The sequence below is a fragment of the Papio anubis genome, chromosome 16, assembly GCF_008728515.1.
Source record: "Papio anubis isolate 15944 chromosome 16, Panubis1.0, whole genome shotgun sequence".
NCBI classification, from domain to species: domain Eukaryota; kingdom Metazoa; phylum Chordata; class Mammalia; order Primates; family Cercopithecidae; genus Papio; species Papio anubis.
Window position 1 is genome coordinate 10961422 of NC_044991.1, and position 18438 is coordinate 10979859.

Genomic DNA, 18438 nt, shown 5'->3' on the forward strand with positions numbered 1-18438 from the left:
ACCGGCTAGCAGCTGGAAAGCCTTTGGAGAAAGCACCGATGGGACCTCACTGAGAAGCTGATTGGAGGCTGACAGAGGCGGGCGGGCGGGGCCAGAGGTTGGTCTTGCTGGCAGGCAGGGAGGCATGGTCTCCAGGGGCAGGCCCAGCAGGCTCACTGCCTCGTTGTTCCCCCTGGGGCTGTCAAGGAACCATTTAGCCAAAACTGCCCTGTGTTCATATGTGCAGGAGGAAGGGACACTTACAGAGACACAGGGGCTGCCCCTCCAGCCCTGTCCGTCAGATCCTCATGTGTACCCCAAAATAAATAGGAGCCACCAGAAGCTGTGCGACCTGCAGGGGGATGGGCTTTCCCAACCCTCTCCACAAAGGCCGCCCAGCAGAGGGTGTGGCCTTTCCACTGAGCTCCGCTCCTGACCACGGATTGTCCTTCCCAGGGGAATTTGTCTGCAGCTCAACAGATGGGTGCCGGTGTACTCACTTGTCTGTGGGGACCACTACTGAGTGTGCTTCTGCCACCTCTGCCTCTAAATTGTCATTGCTGTATTGATGAGGATGGCTGCAATTATCGCCTTAACCAACCGTGGTCCCCGTCAAGGACAGGAATGGTGTGCGGCTTAGGAACAAGGGGGTCCCACAGCTCTTACCTGCTGCTTGGTGGGGGTGGGGTGGCTGCCAAGCCTCATCCAGGGGCCTGTAGCTCTCTGCTTTATTTAGTTTATTTTACTGTAAGAAGTTCTAGGAGGAAAAAGTGAACCTACAAGTTAGCGGGATACACTGGTGGTTTGCCTTAGAAGGTTTCCACTGCTCAGTCTGGCCAAGTCCCCGGGCCTTGTGCTTCCTGACATTTGTGGAGCACTCTACAGTCGGGAAAGCAAGTACCACAGCTCCGTTTGGCCTCATTGTTCCCTGGAGAGCTAGGCAGAGGAGGAATGGGAGACTCAGAGAGGCTGGGTCACTGGCTCAAGGTCACACAGCTCTGAGCAGCGGGCTGGTGCCTCCCTCAGGATTTCTGATGCGAGCCACATCGTAGTCATCTGGGCTGCTGCAACAAAATGCCATTGGCTGGGTGGCTTGTAGACAAGAGAAATGTAGCCCTCACAGTTCTAGAAAACTTCTCATTAAAGCCTCACGAGGCAAGAAAGAGGGTGAGAGAGCTTTCTGGGGTCTCCTTTATAAGGGCACTAATCCCACATGAGGGCCCCACCCTCGTGACTTAATTATCCCCCAAAAGCCCCACCTCCTAATGTCATCGCATTGCAGGCTAGGATTTCAACATCTGAATTTGGGAGGGACACATTCAGTCCATAACAGGAGGCATCCTCTCCGGCTGGTTATACGGCCCCCAGCCCCTCCCCTAGCACAGGGAAGCATCGAGATTTGGTCAGCTGCCAACAAGTCAACATGGAGTCTCTGCCCTTAAAATTGTCTTCTATATATATATATATATTTTTTTTTTTTTTTTTTTTTTTTTGAGACGGAGTCTCACTCTGTCACCCAGTGTGGAGTGCAGTGGCGCAATCTCGGCTCACTGCAAGCTCTGCCTTCCAGGTTCATGCCATTCTCCTGCCTCAGCCTCCCGAGTAGCTGGGACTACAGGTGCCCGCCACCACACCCGGCTAATTGGGTTTTTTTTGTATTTTTTAGTAGAGACAGGGTTTCACCGTGTTAGCCAGTAAGGTCTCGATCTCCTGACCTCGTGATCTGCCCACCTCAGCCTCCCAAAGTGCTGGGATTACAGGCGTGAGCCACCGCGCCCGGCCTCTATATTCTTAACCTCGTAGATTAGTTTTGTTTAAGCCGTCGACATATTTCATCATCTCTAATATATAGAAATTAGTGTTTTTATGTGGCTCATTAACCTTGGCTTCTTCCTCTAAGAAGGTCGAAGTTATTGGAAATGATGTTACACAAAGCCAGGACCCCTCAGAGTCTGCAGATGAGCCGTAGCAGGAGGGTAGTTATCACTGATTTCATCTAGATGCCTCAATGACAATCGGGAAGAGGGTGAATTTCAGTGACTAATGTCCTGCGGTTTGCGGCGATGCTGTTCCGCTGTTTACCATTAGAGCATAGCAGTGTTTGCCACTTTCCTAGCATGTGACCATTACCACATGGAAAAATAAATACAGATGTTTCAATATTGATAGACAATCGATTAATTCATTAAAATTGCAAATGTTAAAGAGTTTGTAAATAACCCTGGGAGTGGGACAGGGTTGGGAGTAAGCACGTGTCTTTCCCCGTGATTTCTCTGGTGGAGGAATGCCCAGGTCTCCGGGCCTTGCGGAATGTTCCTCTATCCCTTGGGCAACGCAGCGGCACTCGCAGTGTGATACGGTAAAAACACCATCTTCACCACAGCTCTTTGGGGACAGAGGCAGGGGACGGGGGGAACTTCCAGTGGGAATACTGGTGTTACCAGAAACGTCACCAAAGCCCTCGGCCAGAGGCTGAGCTGTTCTGTTTGCTGCAGGGCTCTGGTTTTGCAGAGGAAGAGGGCTGTTGTCACTGGGAACCAAGATGAGGGGTTCCAACAGCAGAGGGGAACCAAGTACACCACGATGGCCCTTGTGCTAGTTCCCTGGGGCTGCCCTAACAGGCAGCCACTGACTGGGGGACTTAAAATACCAGTTGCTGATTCTGCCAGTTCTGGGAGCCTGAGATACAGGCGTCGGCAGGCTCGGTTCCCTCTGAGGGCGTGAGGGAGAATGCAGCTCCCCCTCTGTTGCCACTCTCCTGGTGACGGTGGCAGTCCATGCCTTGGCCTATGAGTGCACCGCTCAGTCCTCTGCCTGGCAGCAGCCTTCTCCTGGTGCCTCTCCACATCATTCCCTATGCACATGGTGGTCTCTGCATCCAAATTTCCCTTTGATAACAGCACCAGGAGATTGACTTAGGGCTCACCCCATGACCACATCTTAGTTTTATTACCCTTATAAAGACCCTGTTTCCAAATAAGGTCACATGCAGAGGCACCTGGGGTTGGGACTCCATATCTTTTCTGAGGAACACAGTTTGACCTGTAACCCTTTTCCCACAGGCAGCCTCTCCTCTACTCAGATGTGAACAAACACGTCAATAAAAGCAGGCACGTCCCCCGGGAACTCACCAGGCTTGGCCCGGTTCTGATCCCAGGAGAACTCAGTGTAACCCAAGGCCGGCCCTTCTGTGTGGCTTTGTCACCATTCGGAAACTACACACAGGTGTGGGAGGCACCTGCTTCTGGAAGGCACAGTTCTTGGGATCAGACCATCCTGGTTTGAGCCCAGGCCCTGACACTTCCTTGCTCTGCGGCCCCAGACCATACTCAGCCTTTCCAGGCCTCTGTTCCTTCGACTGCCTCGGAAAGTCATCATACCCACCTTGCCTGGTTATTGTGAGAATAAAAGGAAATCATGCTTACAAGATGCCCTGCACATAGTAGATGCTCAAAAAATATTAATTGCCTTCTCCCATCTCCGTGATTCCCACATCTCGCATAGTCCTGGGATTTTAGGTTGACCTGACACTGTTAGATGATTCTGCAACACGCATGTGCTCCTCCAGCTGAATTTGCGGTTCCATTAATTCACAAGGAGGAGCATTTTGGCAAAGCCAGTGCCTGGCTTTTTGGCATACATCAAGGGTACCAAGACACTGATGGGCTGCCTTCTTTGAAAAGGATATAGGCCAAACACCAGGCCTGGAACTGATGGACTGTCTCAGCGTCTCTCCAGGTCCCACCTTGCATGAGCCTTTGTGTCTGCTGTACAGAAATCAATTGCCCTGCTCCAGGGAGCCTGCATCCCAAGGAGTAGCATTCAGAAGAGAACAGCTGTGCCAGGGCGGCGTCCCTCTGGTCAGGGGCTCTAACACACTCTCACCTCCCAACCCCCGCCTCAGGGCAGATGAGGCTGTCACCTGCTTCAAAATGATGCTTGTTGGGAGGGCTGCCCCTTGCTGGGGTCACCACCACCTCACTTTTGTAGGTTCAGAAACACTCACTTTATCAGCCTTTCCAGAGGGGCTCAAGCCCAAAGAGTGTGGACTGGAATAGCCCAGATCCAAAGACCGCTTCACGGGCCAGGGAAGTTTCTGGCTCCAGACTCTCTAGATGTATTCATTTGTTTATTCCGTCACTCATGCAGTGCACACCATGGAAGGCTAAGCACTTTCCCACGTTAACTCACTTAATCCTAAACATAATCCAGACAGGTGGTGTCAGCCTCCCTCTTACAGATGGGGAAACTGAGGTTTGAAGGTGAAGTGATTTTCCCACATGCCTGCTCTTGTGGTGAGTACAGGGTAAAGTCAGGAAGAGCACGGGAGACCAGGGAGAAAAGCCGTGGGAAGAGGAGGCTGTGGGGGACAGGAGGCGGGTGTGGTCGCACCGACTGAAAACCTACGGGGCACCTGTTCGGCAGGACAATACGTGAGCGTTTTAGGGACTATGAACTGCTGCCCGGCATCTTCCCACCTCTTTAAGGCATCTCTATCTAACCACAGATGTGTCCCCCAGAAAGCAGGCCCTTCTCAAAATCCTTAACCCAATGCCTTCATCAGCTTTTGCAAAGTTATGGTTGGGAGCAAGCCCGATTCCCGGCAGCTTATAGCACTCACGGTTTGTTTCTGACTCGGGGTAAACATCAGCACTGTCGGATAAGGCTCTGATTCACATCTCCATCTTTCCAGGATCCGGGCTGAAGGAGTGGCCACATTCTCATGGCAGAGGAGAAAGAAAAACGGTGGGACCGCATGACGACTTTTAAAACTTCTTGCAAGTGTTGCTTCTCTCATATTTTCTTGGCCAAAGTGAGCCATGTGGCAAAGCCGGCTGTCACTGGGGCAGAAAATAATTGGCAATATAAACTAGGGTCTCAGGTTATTGATACTGCTGGTCTCCATTTTCTAGTTCACAAAATGGAAGTTCCCTCCCAATGAGGCACTTACAAAGATTAAATGAAATACGGCCGGCAGCACAGTACATTGTAAATTGACTTACAATTTCCTAGTGCCTAGCACAGTGGCTGACATAGAGTGGGTGCTCAGTAGACATTTGTGAAACTTCATTCATCAACCAATATTTACTGCACACCTGCTCTGTGCCAGGAACTATTCTAGACTATTCTAGGCTAACTTTTAGGATCTAATAGAGAACAACTGACAAGCAAGATCTCTGTTCTCGTGGATCTCATGTTCCAGTTAGTGGGAAACAGACAACAGACAGCTAAGAACTTCAGAGAGTGGTAAGAGCTGTCAAGAAAATGAAGCAGAATTAATAAGAAACAGGGTAGAGAGTAAAACTAATCTGGCCAGGCACAGTGGCTCATGCCTGTAATCCCAGCACTTTGGGACGGATTGCCTGAGCCCAGGAGTTCAAGCTCAGCCTGGGCAACATGGAGAAATCCTATCTTTACAAAAAAAAAAAAAAAGAAAAGAAATACAAAAATGATCCAGGCGTGGTGGTACATGCCTGTAGTCCCAGTTACTCAGGAGGCTGAAGCAGGAGGATCACCTGAGGAGGAGAGGTTGAGGCTGCAGTGAACCGTGATCACGCCACTGCACTGCAGCCTGGGCAACAGAGTGAGGCCCTGTCTCAAACAAATAAGACTAATCAAGAAAGACTCCTCCAGACAGGGAACTTTGAGCTGAGATCTGCATGATGAGGAGCCAGTCTTGAAAAGATAAAAGGTAACAGCATCCTGGGCAGAAAGAGGATCCTGCGTGCAAAGGCCCTGAGACCAGGACAAGTTATGAAGGCCACTCAGGCAGGGGTGCCCTGAGCGCATGGCAAAGCCACACAGAAGGACGTCAGAGAAGCATGCAGGGACCCTCATCCCTTTTCTAGTCTCTTGCTGTCCTTTCTAGCACATAAGTCCCTTAAGGACAGGGCCACCAGAACCTAGCGCAGTGCCTGGAGCATCCCAAACATCTGGGAAACACCTGCTGGGGAAAGAATTCCATCAGGGTGGGACAATGGCCACACCAGACACAGAGCTGCCCGTCCCCTGGAGAGGGCTTCTGAAGCTCTGGTCCATTCTCTCCTTCTCATTCTCCTGAATTCCCTGTCTCCTAGAAACTTCTCTCACTCCATGGCATCAGCATCACTTGGTGACATGTTACAATTTTCAAAATTACAGCTGAGTTCATATTACTTGGCACAGCGGCTGCTTTCTAACAACCTAGAGAAAAAGCCTCTCTTATAAATAAGCTCTCTCCGAATCACGGTGTGGAACGGGCTACAACTAATTCCATCCACTGTACACCGATTGCCTTCAGCTCTGCCTCCAAACCATGGCAGCCGCTGACCTTGGCTGGGTTTCAGGGTGACCTTCACTTTGAGGACATGGATCTTGCTACCCACACACAGTGGAGTCACATCATAAGACACCTAACTCCATCTGCATACGTCAGTGATACCTGCCTGCAGACGAGGAGAGAGTGATTTAAATAACAACAGTGAAGGCATGCCACAGAAAGCTGAACCCGGAGGTGTGACTCAGGGTCCCGTGAGGCCCTGCTGCCTCTCCTGGTGTGAGCATCCCTCCTTCCTCAGTCTGCAAGATCCTTATGTTTAAAGCTCTGGGAGGTTTGAAGACACCTATTCTGCAAGGAGACGCATTCAGTACCCACGTGAAGGACAAGTGGATCCGGCTGGACTGTTGAGAGCCAGGATGGCAGTCTCAGCGTGAGGCCTAAGGGGGCTGGGGGGAAGGGCAGGGAGCTGTTATTATAGCTTATAGCTGAGTCATGTCTGCTATTCGGGCTCACTTCAGAGCAAGTCCCTGAGCCACTTGTGCAGAGACAGGTGGTGGAGAGACGGGAGGAAGCCTGTGTCTTTAGCTGGGAGTTTGAAGACATAGACGCTGGCCCTGGCTTGGCATGAGCCAAGGGACGCAGCTGTGCATGAGGGCCTGTGGGGTGTGGGCTCAGATCCTCTGTGGGCCCTTCCAACTCTGCCATTTCTGTGATTCTGCAGGGAGGTGTTGGGAAATAGGCAGGACGGTGTGGGCCTGCTGTAGGAAGATGGAGAACTACAGGTGATCTTTCCCCTGCCTGACTAGTGGGTGGAGACCACCTCTGGGTCAAAGGAGGCATGGAAGTTCGCCCGTCAGGCCCTCCCCAGCAAAACTGGGAGGAATTAGCACCCACCCAAAAGGAATCGGCCTATTCCAAACATGCCTTCAAGAGGGGCCGCTTCTGAGGTCTGTTCCGCAGAGGACCAGGCCAGTGATGGTGAAGCCGGCCACCTTCCTGGCTCAGGAGCTCCTCCTCACCCACGGCTTCTGTTAGCATCCGAAGTCCTGGAGACGGCGAAAGCAGAGCTGAGGGGGCAAGGAGTTGGGTCCAAGCAGGGCCAGGGCCCAGCAGGAACATTAGGAAGTATCTCAAGCCTCAGGTGGGGCGGGGCACGGCCCCTCCTTCCCGAGTTCTCTTTTTACCAGATGGAAGGTCTTGGCTGAGTTGTCCAGGTTCTTGGCATATTGAACAAAGAATTGAACAAAACGCACAAACAGTGCAACAAAAGAACAGAGTAAGGAAGGTACAGACGCATCGAAGAGCGAAAGTGCAATCCACAGAGTGGGAGCAGGCTGGAGCAAGTGGGTTTTCTCAAGCTACAAATGTTTGGTAACACCCCAGGTGCCCTTTAGAGGCCTCCAATTGGTTATACCCTATGAAGGATTGGCTTGTGACCAATCAGAGGCTGAAGTGGAGACTGACTTACGGCCAATCAGAGGGTGAGGTGGAAACTTCCGCCTTGTTATGACAGGAGGGAGGGTGTGGCCTGTGTGCTGCCCAATCTTGCCTAGAACTGGCTGCACCTGTTGTTCTTTTGCTTCTGCCTTAATAACCTTGGTTACCCTAATTGCCTCATTCTCCTGCCTCTTCTGGGAAAGAGAGTGTTGGGAGCAGGCTGGGTGGGCTGAGGGAGAGCAGGCCTATGGTGGCCAGAAATGGCTCCCTGCAGAGGCTGCAAGGCCGGCCCAAGCACCAGGTCAAGAATGCCAAATGATTCCACCAGGGCTGGAAGGGGGCCAGGGACTGCAGAGCAGCATGGCTGGAGGGTGAGCCTGGAGTGAGGGTGCACCTTGAGCGAGGGCACACCTGGAGCGAGGGTGCACCCAGCCCAGAGCCCTCCCGAGGGGCTGCTCTTATGGCCTTGTGGGGGTGGGCCTAAGCCATAAAAGCAACAGCGAATCCAAGCGGGAGGGGACTTGGGACAGAACTAGGATTTCCCAAGCACCTACACTGTGGGAGGCACCATACAGAGATTCAATTCCACGAGTCGTGGACCCACGCGGTCCAGCCTCTGAGTAGAGTCACAGATAAGAAGTCCAATCCAAATTGTCAGAAGTGATAATAAAGCAATTCTCATTCTTACCCGGACTTCTCTTTAGGCAGATGCAGCTGTTCTTTCTGGGCTTTGGAGATCCCCGTTCTCCCACCCACACTGCTCCTGGGCTGCCCATTTGCCAAAGCCCCACCACTCCCAAGTCTCCACCTCAGCCTTTAGGCTTCAGCCACACTCCTCTTCCTCCTGCTGGGCTGGATTGAGACGGGCAGGCCCGGAGCCCTAAAGACTGGAGACTGGAGCGAGGCCGCCCAATGCCAGGCCCAGGTGGGCGCCATCATCGCATGAGGGCTGGGAGAGCCCAGAGCAGGCAGGTGCAGGCCCTGAGCCAGGACTACAAGCAGGAGAGGAGAGGGAGGGCAGGAGGTGGAAGGCAGGCACGGTCACCCCTGGCCCATTTGTGAGCCTGTAAGGTGCTGCCTTCCCCAGCTATGGTGAGGAAACTAGGTGCAGAGAGGTTAGGAGTGGCCCAAGATCACCCAGCAAGCAAGAGTGAGTGTCAGGAATTGAACTCAGGTCTGTCTGAAGCCAAGGGTGTGTTCCTGAAACTTCATTATCTACACTTCCTATCGGAGAAGAGGTGCAGAGAGAAGGAAGCTAGAGCTTAAGGGGTATGTGTGCGTCTGTGTGTGTGTGTGTGTGTGTGTGTGTCAGGTGCGTGGGGCGGAGGGGAGCATGAGGAAGATGAGACAAGGTCATCAGAAAGGAGAAGGATGCCAGGCACAGTGGCTCACACCTGTAATCCCAGCACTTTGGGATGCCGAAGCAGGTGGGTCACTTGAGGTCAGGCATTTGAGACCAGCCTGGCCAACATGATGAAACCGCATCTCTACTGAAAATACAAAAATTAGCTGGGCATGGTGATGCGCGCCTGTGGTCCCAGCTACTCGGGAGGCTAAGGCAAGAGAATCACTTGAACCTGGGAGGCAGAGATTGCAGAGAGCCAAGATCATGCCACTGCACTCCAGCCTGGGCCACAGAGTCAGACTGTCTCAAAAGAAAGATGGAATTGCTGAGGGAAGGGGAATGAGGTTGAGGGAAAGAGAAAAGACAGACGTTTGGAAGCATAAATCTCAATGCCAGACATTTAGACACTGTTAGAGGTTGTCAGGATCTTTCTCAGAGTTGTTTTTTTTAAGCCATGGTAGCCAACTTATGGTATAGCCTTGGGACAGAACAATCAAATGGGCACCCCACTATCGAATGTGTTCCCAGAAACCTCCCAACCACCCTGCAGGGCCCTGAGGTCCGTGGTATGGTTTAAAAACGACAGTGTTCATGTCACAGTTTAAAGCCCCAGCATGTGCCTTCTGTAGCTGTGCACCATGATGTCTTGCTATCAGGCTCTAGGGCCCAAGTCTATTAAAATTCTGGTGCTTCTGTGGCTTTGGGATTGGAAAATGATAGAAACAGGAAGGAAAAATGGAAAGACAATCAGCGCACCAGGAACCCAGTGCAGCCCGCGCAGCCACAGCGCCTGTGCGGGTCTGCTCCGGGTCTTTTGTCCTGACAGGAAGGGATGCGTCCTGAGGCTCTGGGTTGACGGCCACGGCTGATTCTTGGAATGGTCTTGAAGATGGGAGTGGCATCAACAATGATGAGACATTCATGTTTTATGTTTGTAATTTACATTTGTGTTTTGTGTGTGTAATTTACATCTGCAGAGGGCTTAATGTCTCACAAAGCACATCAGACACAATTCCCTCTCCATCCTAACAACAACCCAGTGAAGCAAGCTGGGAAACTCCCATCATAAGCACCAGTGCCTGTTTCTCTTTGTCCCGGGTACAAGGCGAAACGGCGCTTCCCACCGCCTAGAAGTTAGGCCGTGTCACTTAAAGGATGTGGTTGAAGCCTTTCCACTACAGATCACCTGTTGCCTGCCCTGGTGTGGCCCAGGTCCCAGAAGGAGGACCCGCGGAGCAGGGTCCCCAGTTAGCCAGCAGTGGGTATAGCATGAATGTGTGTTACTGCAGCAAAACCCAGCCATAGTCATGGGTACAGAAATTATCACTAGTTTCAAAATGAGTGAACGCTTAACCCAAGGCCTCCCAGATACAAGCTTGGAACGGAATCTAGGTCTTTTGCTCCTTAGACTAAAGGCTGGCACTATGATAAATTGGAAAGCCACTTTACCATAGGCAGAGCAAGGACTGAAGCCACATAGGCTCTCCCTGTTAGGGCTGATGACCTTGACCTAGGGCAAACCATCTTAGCCTTTGGGAGTATTGCGTTGCTCACCTGAAAAACAGAGGGGCTGATAACCATGCACAGGACGGTGGGGGAACTGCAGTCAGAGGACAAGTGCAGAGCCCTCTGCGGCAGGCACTCCCTAAGTGCTCCCCGCCGGGACCCGGGGCTGGCTACTCTCCTGTGCCGTGGAGTCGCAGAGGTTTGCATACAGCTCAGGAAGTTGGAAGGTGATTTAGGGTTCCCCAAGCATCCTGGCTGAATCTTTCTTCCTTCTGCCCTTAGCTACGTAGAGTCTTTATTCCCGCCTGGGCTTGGAATCTGGAAGGTGTCTCCTTTGTATCCAATTAGAACATTTTTCATTTCAAAATGTATTGTTGTCCAGGGACAATGGCATAAAGCAGAGCCTAGCTGGCTCCTGAGAATAGAAGCAGACAGTGAAAGGGCTTCCTGAGAACAGTGGCACCTTTGAGAGCGACTGTCCCTCTCGGCTCCGCACCAACTGAGCTGGCACCCAGGTGTCAGCAGGAGAGCCCTTGTAATTAATTTTTAAATTTGCTATTTTCATGCATTTAGGCATGGGGCTGAAGTTCCCATTGGTTTTGACCTTTAAAAATGTTACAGGCAACACCAGCTTTTCTCCAATGTGAAGGACACTGACCCGGAGGCTATAAAAACCCGCAGCCTCGCAGGCTGGCACCTTCCCTTCCGTTTCCTCTCTTTTCCCTGCATTTCACTTGTCATCTATATAAAGGAAATTTACATACACACAGACTTATTTTTTTTTTCTGGAATGAGGTGTATGTTTCCATCCCTGCATTTTCCATTCCCAAAGTGGCTGTCACACATTTTTTTTTATTGTGGTAAAATATACCTCACATAGAATTTACCATCGGGACGAGTTGTGAGCGTGCGGTTCTGTGGTAGTAAGTCCATTCCCATTGACATGCAACCGTCATCACCAGCCATCTGCGGAACCTTCTCATCCTCCCCCACTGAAACTCCACACCCGCGAAACACTAACTCTCTGTTCCCCCGGCCCAGCCCCTGGCAACCCCGTCTACTTCCTGTCTGTCTGACTCTGACACTCTAGACGCCTCATCTAAGTGGAATCCTCCAGTATTTGTCTTTCCGTGACTGGTATGACGTCCTCAAGGTCCATCCAAGGTTGTGGGACGTGTCAGAATGTCCTTCCTTTTTAATGCTGAATGCTATTCCATCATATGGATATCTCACATATATTTTAAATGGGGAAAGATCCTCAATGGCTAGTCGTGAAACACTGTTTTTCCCTTTAGAAGGTGTTTTCTCCACACGTTATTTCATTTGATCCCTACCAAGGTTGGGAGGTAAACACAATTACCCCAGTTCATATGGGAAGAACCAAGTCTCTGAGAGGCTAAGGGGCTGTCCTGGGCCACATGCCGGGTAGAACAGCAGGGCTCGGACCCACGGCCTCTCACCAGAGCCCTGGTCCTTCTAGCCCCCGTCCCATGATACCCCCATCTCAAATGTTGAAAACAGAACTTAGCCTTTGTTCAGGCTAAAGTTTGCTTGTCCATTTTCTTCACTCCCCACTTACATCCATTAGTCAGAGGCTTCCAGCAGGGGCCCAGATAAGGTCAGGGTGGAGAGAGAATCTGGTTTCCAAAGAACCCATAGAAAGACAGGAAAAACTCCACCCCACTCCCAGTGCCCTCCAACCACTGTGAACCTCTAAGGCTACGCCTTTCGGGCTTTTTTATAAGATAAAATGATTGAAAAGGTACAGAAGGAAATCTCGTATTTGCATTTAAGGCCACTGGTGATGCAAACTGACCCAGATTAGACTATGTCTACGCTGGAACGGAACCATACCTGCGGGGGCGGAGCAAGCCAGGGAAGTGATAGAGCCATTGGTGGCTGGGCACCGACTAGGACCACCTGCCAGTCAGTAGGTGGGGCGCCCTCTCAGGAACTCCATCCAGCGTCTCCACTCTTCACAGCAACCCACGAGGGAGGGGAGCTGCCCCCACCCTCCCCATCACACCCTCCCCATCACACCCTCCCCATCACACCCTTCACCACCACGTGGCTAGAGGATGTGGCATGAGGAGGTGGGATGGAAGAAGGAAAGTGAAATCAATCTAGAAGTCCAGCTTCAGGGCAGGGGGCTGTGACAAGGCCCAGACTTGGGCTCCTTCTACTGCTGCCACCACGGTGGTCTTGGGGACCCCTCCTCAGGGACCAAGGCCCCAGAATGTTGCCCACCCTGTGCTCTGTCCTGAGCCACTTTCAGGTAGGAAGTTGGTGACTGCAGGGGCTGTTCTGGGAAGCAGGCAGGTGCCACCTTCTACAAGGCCCAGAAGGACCACCAACAAGCCCGGGCATTTGAACTTTCTCCTATAGGTAAGGGGGCGCCAGGAAATGTCCGCACTGAGGAGAGGCGAAGGGTGTGTCAGCGCCTGCTGGGCAGACCCAGGGGAATAGGGAAGAGAGACGGAGTTGGGACAGCGGCCCAGGAAGCCCTAGGAATGCTGAATGCACCCCACCCTGGGCAGGGAGGGTGAGCAGAGATGGAGATAAGCACAGAGCGCTTCTTGGGAACAGCTACGTCCTTGGTGGCTGCAGGCCCTCAGAGTGGCAGATTCATCACAGCCGCGGTGCGCCTGGACTGGAGACGCTCCATGCACTCCGGTGACAGGAGGCTGGCTTCTCACTGCCCATAAAATACCACAGTGAGGAACTGAGGGGCCCTTTTTATGAGACAGGGTCTCCGTCACCCAGGCTGGAGAGCACTGGCACAATCACCGTTCACTATAGCCTCGACCCCCCGGGCTCGGGTGATCCTCCAACCCCAGCCTCTCGAGTAGCTGGGACCACAGGCATGCACCATCAGGCCCAGCTAAGTTTTATATTTTTAGTAGAGACAGGGTTTCACCATGCTGCTGCCCAGGCTGATCTTGAACTCCTGGTCTCAACAATCCTCCCACCTCAGCTTCCCTAAGTGCTGGGATTACAGGCTGAGCCACGGTGCCCAGCTGGGGGGCTCTTGAATGAAGCAGAAAGGCCTATCTGGTCTGGTGCTTCCAAACGAGCTTCGAGGTATCATTTACACCATCAACAGAGGCTTATACCGCTGATGCTAGAGATGTCCTTTCCAAGCACCAAGCTTCAGAGCCATCCAGCTTGGCTTCCTCTTGCTGGCTATGTGACCTTAGGCCCTCTGAGCCTTGGTTTTGATACAGAAATGATGACTTTCCTTAATAAGACCTTCCAAGTTGGCAGCAAAGAGACACTGCAGGCGGGGGTGAGGCAGTTCTCCTCTACAGTTCACCTTCGGAGTGGCTGGCTGATCCCGGCCACCACAGGCACGCTACCCTCAAAGATACAGGGTCCCCCGTTTTTGTTTTTGTTTTTTGAGACGGAGTTTTGCTCTTGTTGCCCAGCTGGAGTACAATGGTGCAGTCTTGGCTCACTGCAACCTCCTTAGCCTCCCGACTAGCTGGGATTACAGGCGCCCACCACCGCACCCAGCTAATTTTTGGTTTTTTTAGTAGAGATGAGGTTTCACCACGTTGGCCAGGCTGGTCTCAAACTGCTGACCTCAGGTGATCTACCCGCCTCAGCCTCCCAAAGTTCTGGGATTACAGGCACAAGCCACGGCACTCAGCCCACGGTCCCCTTCTATCCCCTTTAACTGCTGGTGAGAGGCGGACACTTGCCCTTTAGCCCAAAGAGTATGCTGGGATGACACTGTTGTCAAGTTAATATAAGCATCAAGTGTGCCCTCAATGAACGGACCCATGTTATGCCACACAGCCTGATCTCTGGGGTTGAACCAGGCTGTCTCGCCAAGACACCACCCCGGCCTGATTCTGAATCCTAAGGTCAGTGCAGAGGCCCCCAAAAGGTCCACAGCATGGCTGATAGCCTGGCCGGCACCTGTGATCACAATCATTCACTCACATTCCTTTATTGGAGGAATAATCCTGTTCCCAGGCCCTGTTCTATCTGAACAGGCTCCTAAGGAAAAGCAGCCCAGAGGTGTTCTTGAGCCAGCTCATGTGGACTCCAGGGTCGGATGGAGTACGCCTGCGTGCAGTGACTTCGCCTCGGCAGCTCGAGATTGGCCATGGCGGGATTCTTTACTCCAGGGAAAGCCGGTCAACACCACACATAAGGGCTTCTTTTTCTCCTCAAAGAGCCGGTGGTTAAACCAGTGCACCAATGGTTAATCCGACCTGCCTATCCTATAACCTAGCAATTACACCTCTGGGTGTCTACCTAAGAGAAAAGAGTCCACATATCCAACCAAAGACAAGTGCAAGAATGCTCAGAGCAGCTGTTTTCAAAGTCGACAAAGAATGGAAACAAGCCAGATGCCCGCTGACAGGAGGAAGGGTGAGCAGTGTTACACCCGCACAATGGAGAGCTCCTCGAAGATAGAGAAGAGAGCTGTGGATCCACATGACAGCACGACCGACTCTCACAGACATTGTGCTGAGTGAAAGAAGTCAGGCACAAAAGCCTGCATTGTGTGATCTGCTGTATACAAAGTTCAAGAATAGGCAAAACTAGTGTATAGTGAGAGAGACCAACACGTGGCTACCTCCGGGAAAGGGGCTGGGATTGACTGGGACGGGCAAGAGGAGGCCTTATTTCTGGGGGCTATTCCGTATCTTCATCAAGGGTGTGCACATATGGAAAAGTTAATCGGGCTGTGCATTTGAGATTTGTTCGCTTTGCACTTCACACTGCTTGCTGCACTTATTATATACCTCTGTTAAAGAGGAAAGACAAAGTATGTGTATCTGTGTGCGTATATCTGTCTGTCTGTCTTCCAGGAAGTCCCTTCCTTCTTCCTAGCTCGCTGCCCAGCTCAGCCCCCAGCTCCTAGCAGCTCCCATCTTCCTTAAAGTGAAGACCCAGGCAATACCAGCTCCTGAGTTCCAGTTCCTGAGTTCCGACTGTCCGAGGCCTTCCCCGCCCCCCAGCCCTAGATAACCGCCTTTAGAAAGACCCTGCGCAGAAACTGTGAGTTGACTGTTGAACAATGCTGTCCCACCAAGACGCCGCCCCGGCCTGATTCCGAATCCTGAAGTCAGTCCAGAGACCCACGAAGGGTCCCCAGCACGGCTGATAGCCAGGCCAGCCTCTCTTACCGCATTCATTCACTCACATCCATTTATTCAAAAGCCCAGGTGAGGCCCCGGGCCAGGGGCGGGCATGAAGATGGAAGGGCCCAGAGTGAGGTGGGATGTGGTGGCAGCGGTGCGGATGGGGTGACTTCAGGGCTTGGCATCTGGTAGGATCAGGCAGGGGAAGGACTTGGTGACAACTGGGGACCAGAAAGGTGACTACACATCTGCCAGAAGTCAGGTGAGGCACAGGCGGTTGTCGGCCTCGGCTACCTCCAGGGCTGCCCAGCCCTCATTTCCAGCCAAGAGTGGGGAACTGCAGGAGTCAGAACAGTAAGGAGAGTTGCCCACGTTTGTCAAGTGAGGAAACTGAGGCTTGGGGTGGGGAAGAAACTTGCCCAGGTTCACCCAGCTAGAAGTTTCAGGCTTGGAATCTGAACCTGCTTATTTTGTCTAGGCGTTGGAAGGCTCTGGGGAGGGCAGGCTGGGGTCTGCAGTAGAGGTGTGCACGGGCCCTGGCGGGTGAGCAGGAAGCGCTAGGACATGGGTCGGGAGCATGGAGAGGCTGGTGTGCCAGGGTCTGACCTGAAAGACTCCACCAGGTCTATCATTGTCTGTATCAGCCCCGGGGACTCCCAAGACTTGGGACAAGCTCAAGACAAGGCAGAGCGAGGGGAGAGCCAGCTGTGTCCCTAGGATCTGGGCCCCTAGCGAGCTGCCGCCGAGACTGCTCCAGGGCCAGGAAGTGGCAGGTCTGGGGCAGCATCCCAGCTGGACCCCGTGTGCTGTGAGACTGTTGGGAAGCCACCTCTACTTCCTCATCTGTAAAACGGACACAGTGACCCTCATTTAGGTTTGGATTAACAGATATAACGTGTATAAAATGCCAGGCAGAGTTTTTGGGTGTGTGAAAACACAATAGCGACTTCAGAACTCCACTGAATATATTCAATCCAACCAAGCCCGCCCAGCGAAGGAATATGAAGGCTGACCGCTCCTGCTTGAGCACATGGCAGCGTCACTGGTGGAGGGATGGGGGAGGGATGGGGGAGGCAGGGGACAGCAGGGAGAGGGGGACGGCCTCGCAGCACTTGGACAGGAATTCGCGAAGGCCTGGAAGAATAAGCTGTACTCAGGTTTATACTGCTTTGCAGCTACTTTTATTTTATTATTAATTTTTTTTAGATGGAGTCTCTCTGTCACCCAGGCTGGCATGCAGTGGCACGATCTCGGATCACGCCTCAGTTACTTTTATTAAAAATCATGAATTCTGGTCAGGGACATGGTCTGCCTCAAATCCTAAAAAGCTGCCAGGCCCAGTGGCTCACTCCTATTATCCTAGCACTTTGGGTGGCTGAGGCAAGAAGATCATGTGAGACCAGGAGTGTGAGACGAGCCTGGGCAACAGAGTGAGAACCCCATCTCTATAGAAAAATTTAAAAATAAAAGATTTAGCCAGATGTGGCAGTGCTCACCTGTAGTCCCAGCTATGTGGGAGGCTGGGGCAGTAGAATTCCTGGGGTCCAGGAGTTCAAAGCTGCCGTGAGCCATGATCGTGCCACTGCAGTCCAGCCTGGGTAGCAGAGCGAGACCCTGCCTCAAAAATAAATAAATAAACGTCACGAATTTATTTATGAAGTTCTTTGAAATGAATTCAGTCCTGCCAGTGTATGTGTTGCTGTCTTTCCACAGCAGGGAAGGGGTGGTCTCTGAACAGCTGAGCCCACCCCTAAACACCCGGCTGAGGAGTGCAGCCCCTGGCCTTTCGGCTGCACCCTTTCTAAGCCCACTTCTGCGACCTCGTGTGCGGGACAGATGGGGAAATGGCCACGGTCCTCTCGGGCCCAGCTAGGGTGGGGGTCGGTATTTCACAGAAATAGAGAGAGAACAGCCAGGCCTGGTCCCACCCCTCCGCTCTTGCTTCCTCGGGACACCTCCCTTCTCAAGGGTATGCAGTGATCAAATGCACAATGCCCCGTGCCTTCACCTGGCAAAGACACCGTCAGAGGAAACTGCACATCTTTCTGCGCCACCGCCTCCCAGGGGTACAGGGCATTCCCTTAGGCTCAGGCTGAGCGGGACACAGACCCCACTCAGCAGGCCTAAGTGGGCATCAGGGGCGGCCTGCTCTGCACTGCCCAGTCACAGAGGTGCCCGTGAGGGCTCGTGGCCCGAGAAGCCTCACTCATATCCACAGTGAGTCTGGGGCTCTCAGTCACCCTGAAGAATAGCACAGACAGGGACTACACAGTCCTGAGTCCAAACTCCCCTCTGCTACTACCGGCTAGATCACCTGGACTTGCTTGAACCTGAGCTTCCTCGTCTGTAAGATGGGATCATTGCCGTGCTCACGGTGCACGATCTTTAGAGGCATCGGTGAGAGTTGGTAGAAAGGGCCTCACACTGAGCCAGGTAAGCCAGGACTATGCCACACACTGAGGCACTTACAGCCTTTATGCTGCTATATTCTGACCGCCCCGTGAACATGCAATGATTTCTATTGCACTGTCTTGGCCTGGGGAACCCAGGCCTCAGCGGAACCCCTGTGGCCCTGACCCTGTCTGGCTCTCCCAGGCCCTGACCCAGCCTGGTTCATCTCCTGCCCTCCCTCAGCCCCTGCCCCAGTCTTTTCCGGCGGCATCAGCCAGGACCGCCCTCCCACCTGCGGATCCAGCCCCTCACCTCCCCCAGAGCCAGCCTCGGCCCTGCTCTAGACCAAGGTCCTCCTGCCTCTATGTTTGGGGAACACTTTTTAAAGATTGATCACATTTTTAGCAAGCAACTTGCTCCTTCCT

At 52.6% G+C, this 18438-nt stretch overlaps 1 protein-coding gene across 2 annotated transcripts in view; it reads left to right on the forward strand.

The window, feature by feature from the left end:
- ENTHD1 (ENTH domain containing 1) overlaps window positions 1-5377 on the forward strand; it is a 165418-nt gene extending 160041 nt beyond the window's left edge. The window contains exon 8 of one of the 2 annotated variants that reach the window (XM_031656283.1): window positions 3042-5377. In XM_031656283.1, the coding sequence (XP_031512143.1) occupies window positions 3042-3264 (223 nt within the window). In that variant the 3' untranslated portion in view covers window positions 3265-5377. The remainder of the gene's footprint in view (window positions 1-3041) is intronic. The other variant, XM_031656282.1, reaches the window with a different exon arrangement.
- The last annotated feature ends 13061 nt before the right edge of the window (window positions 5378-18438 follow it).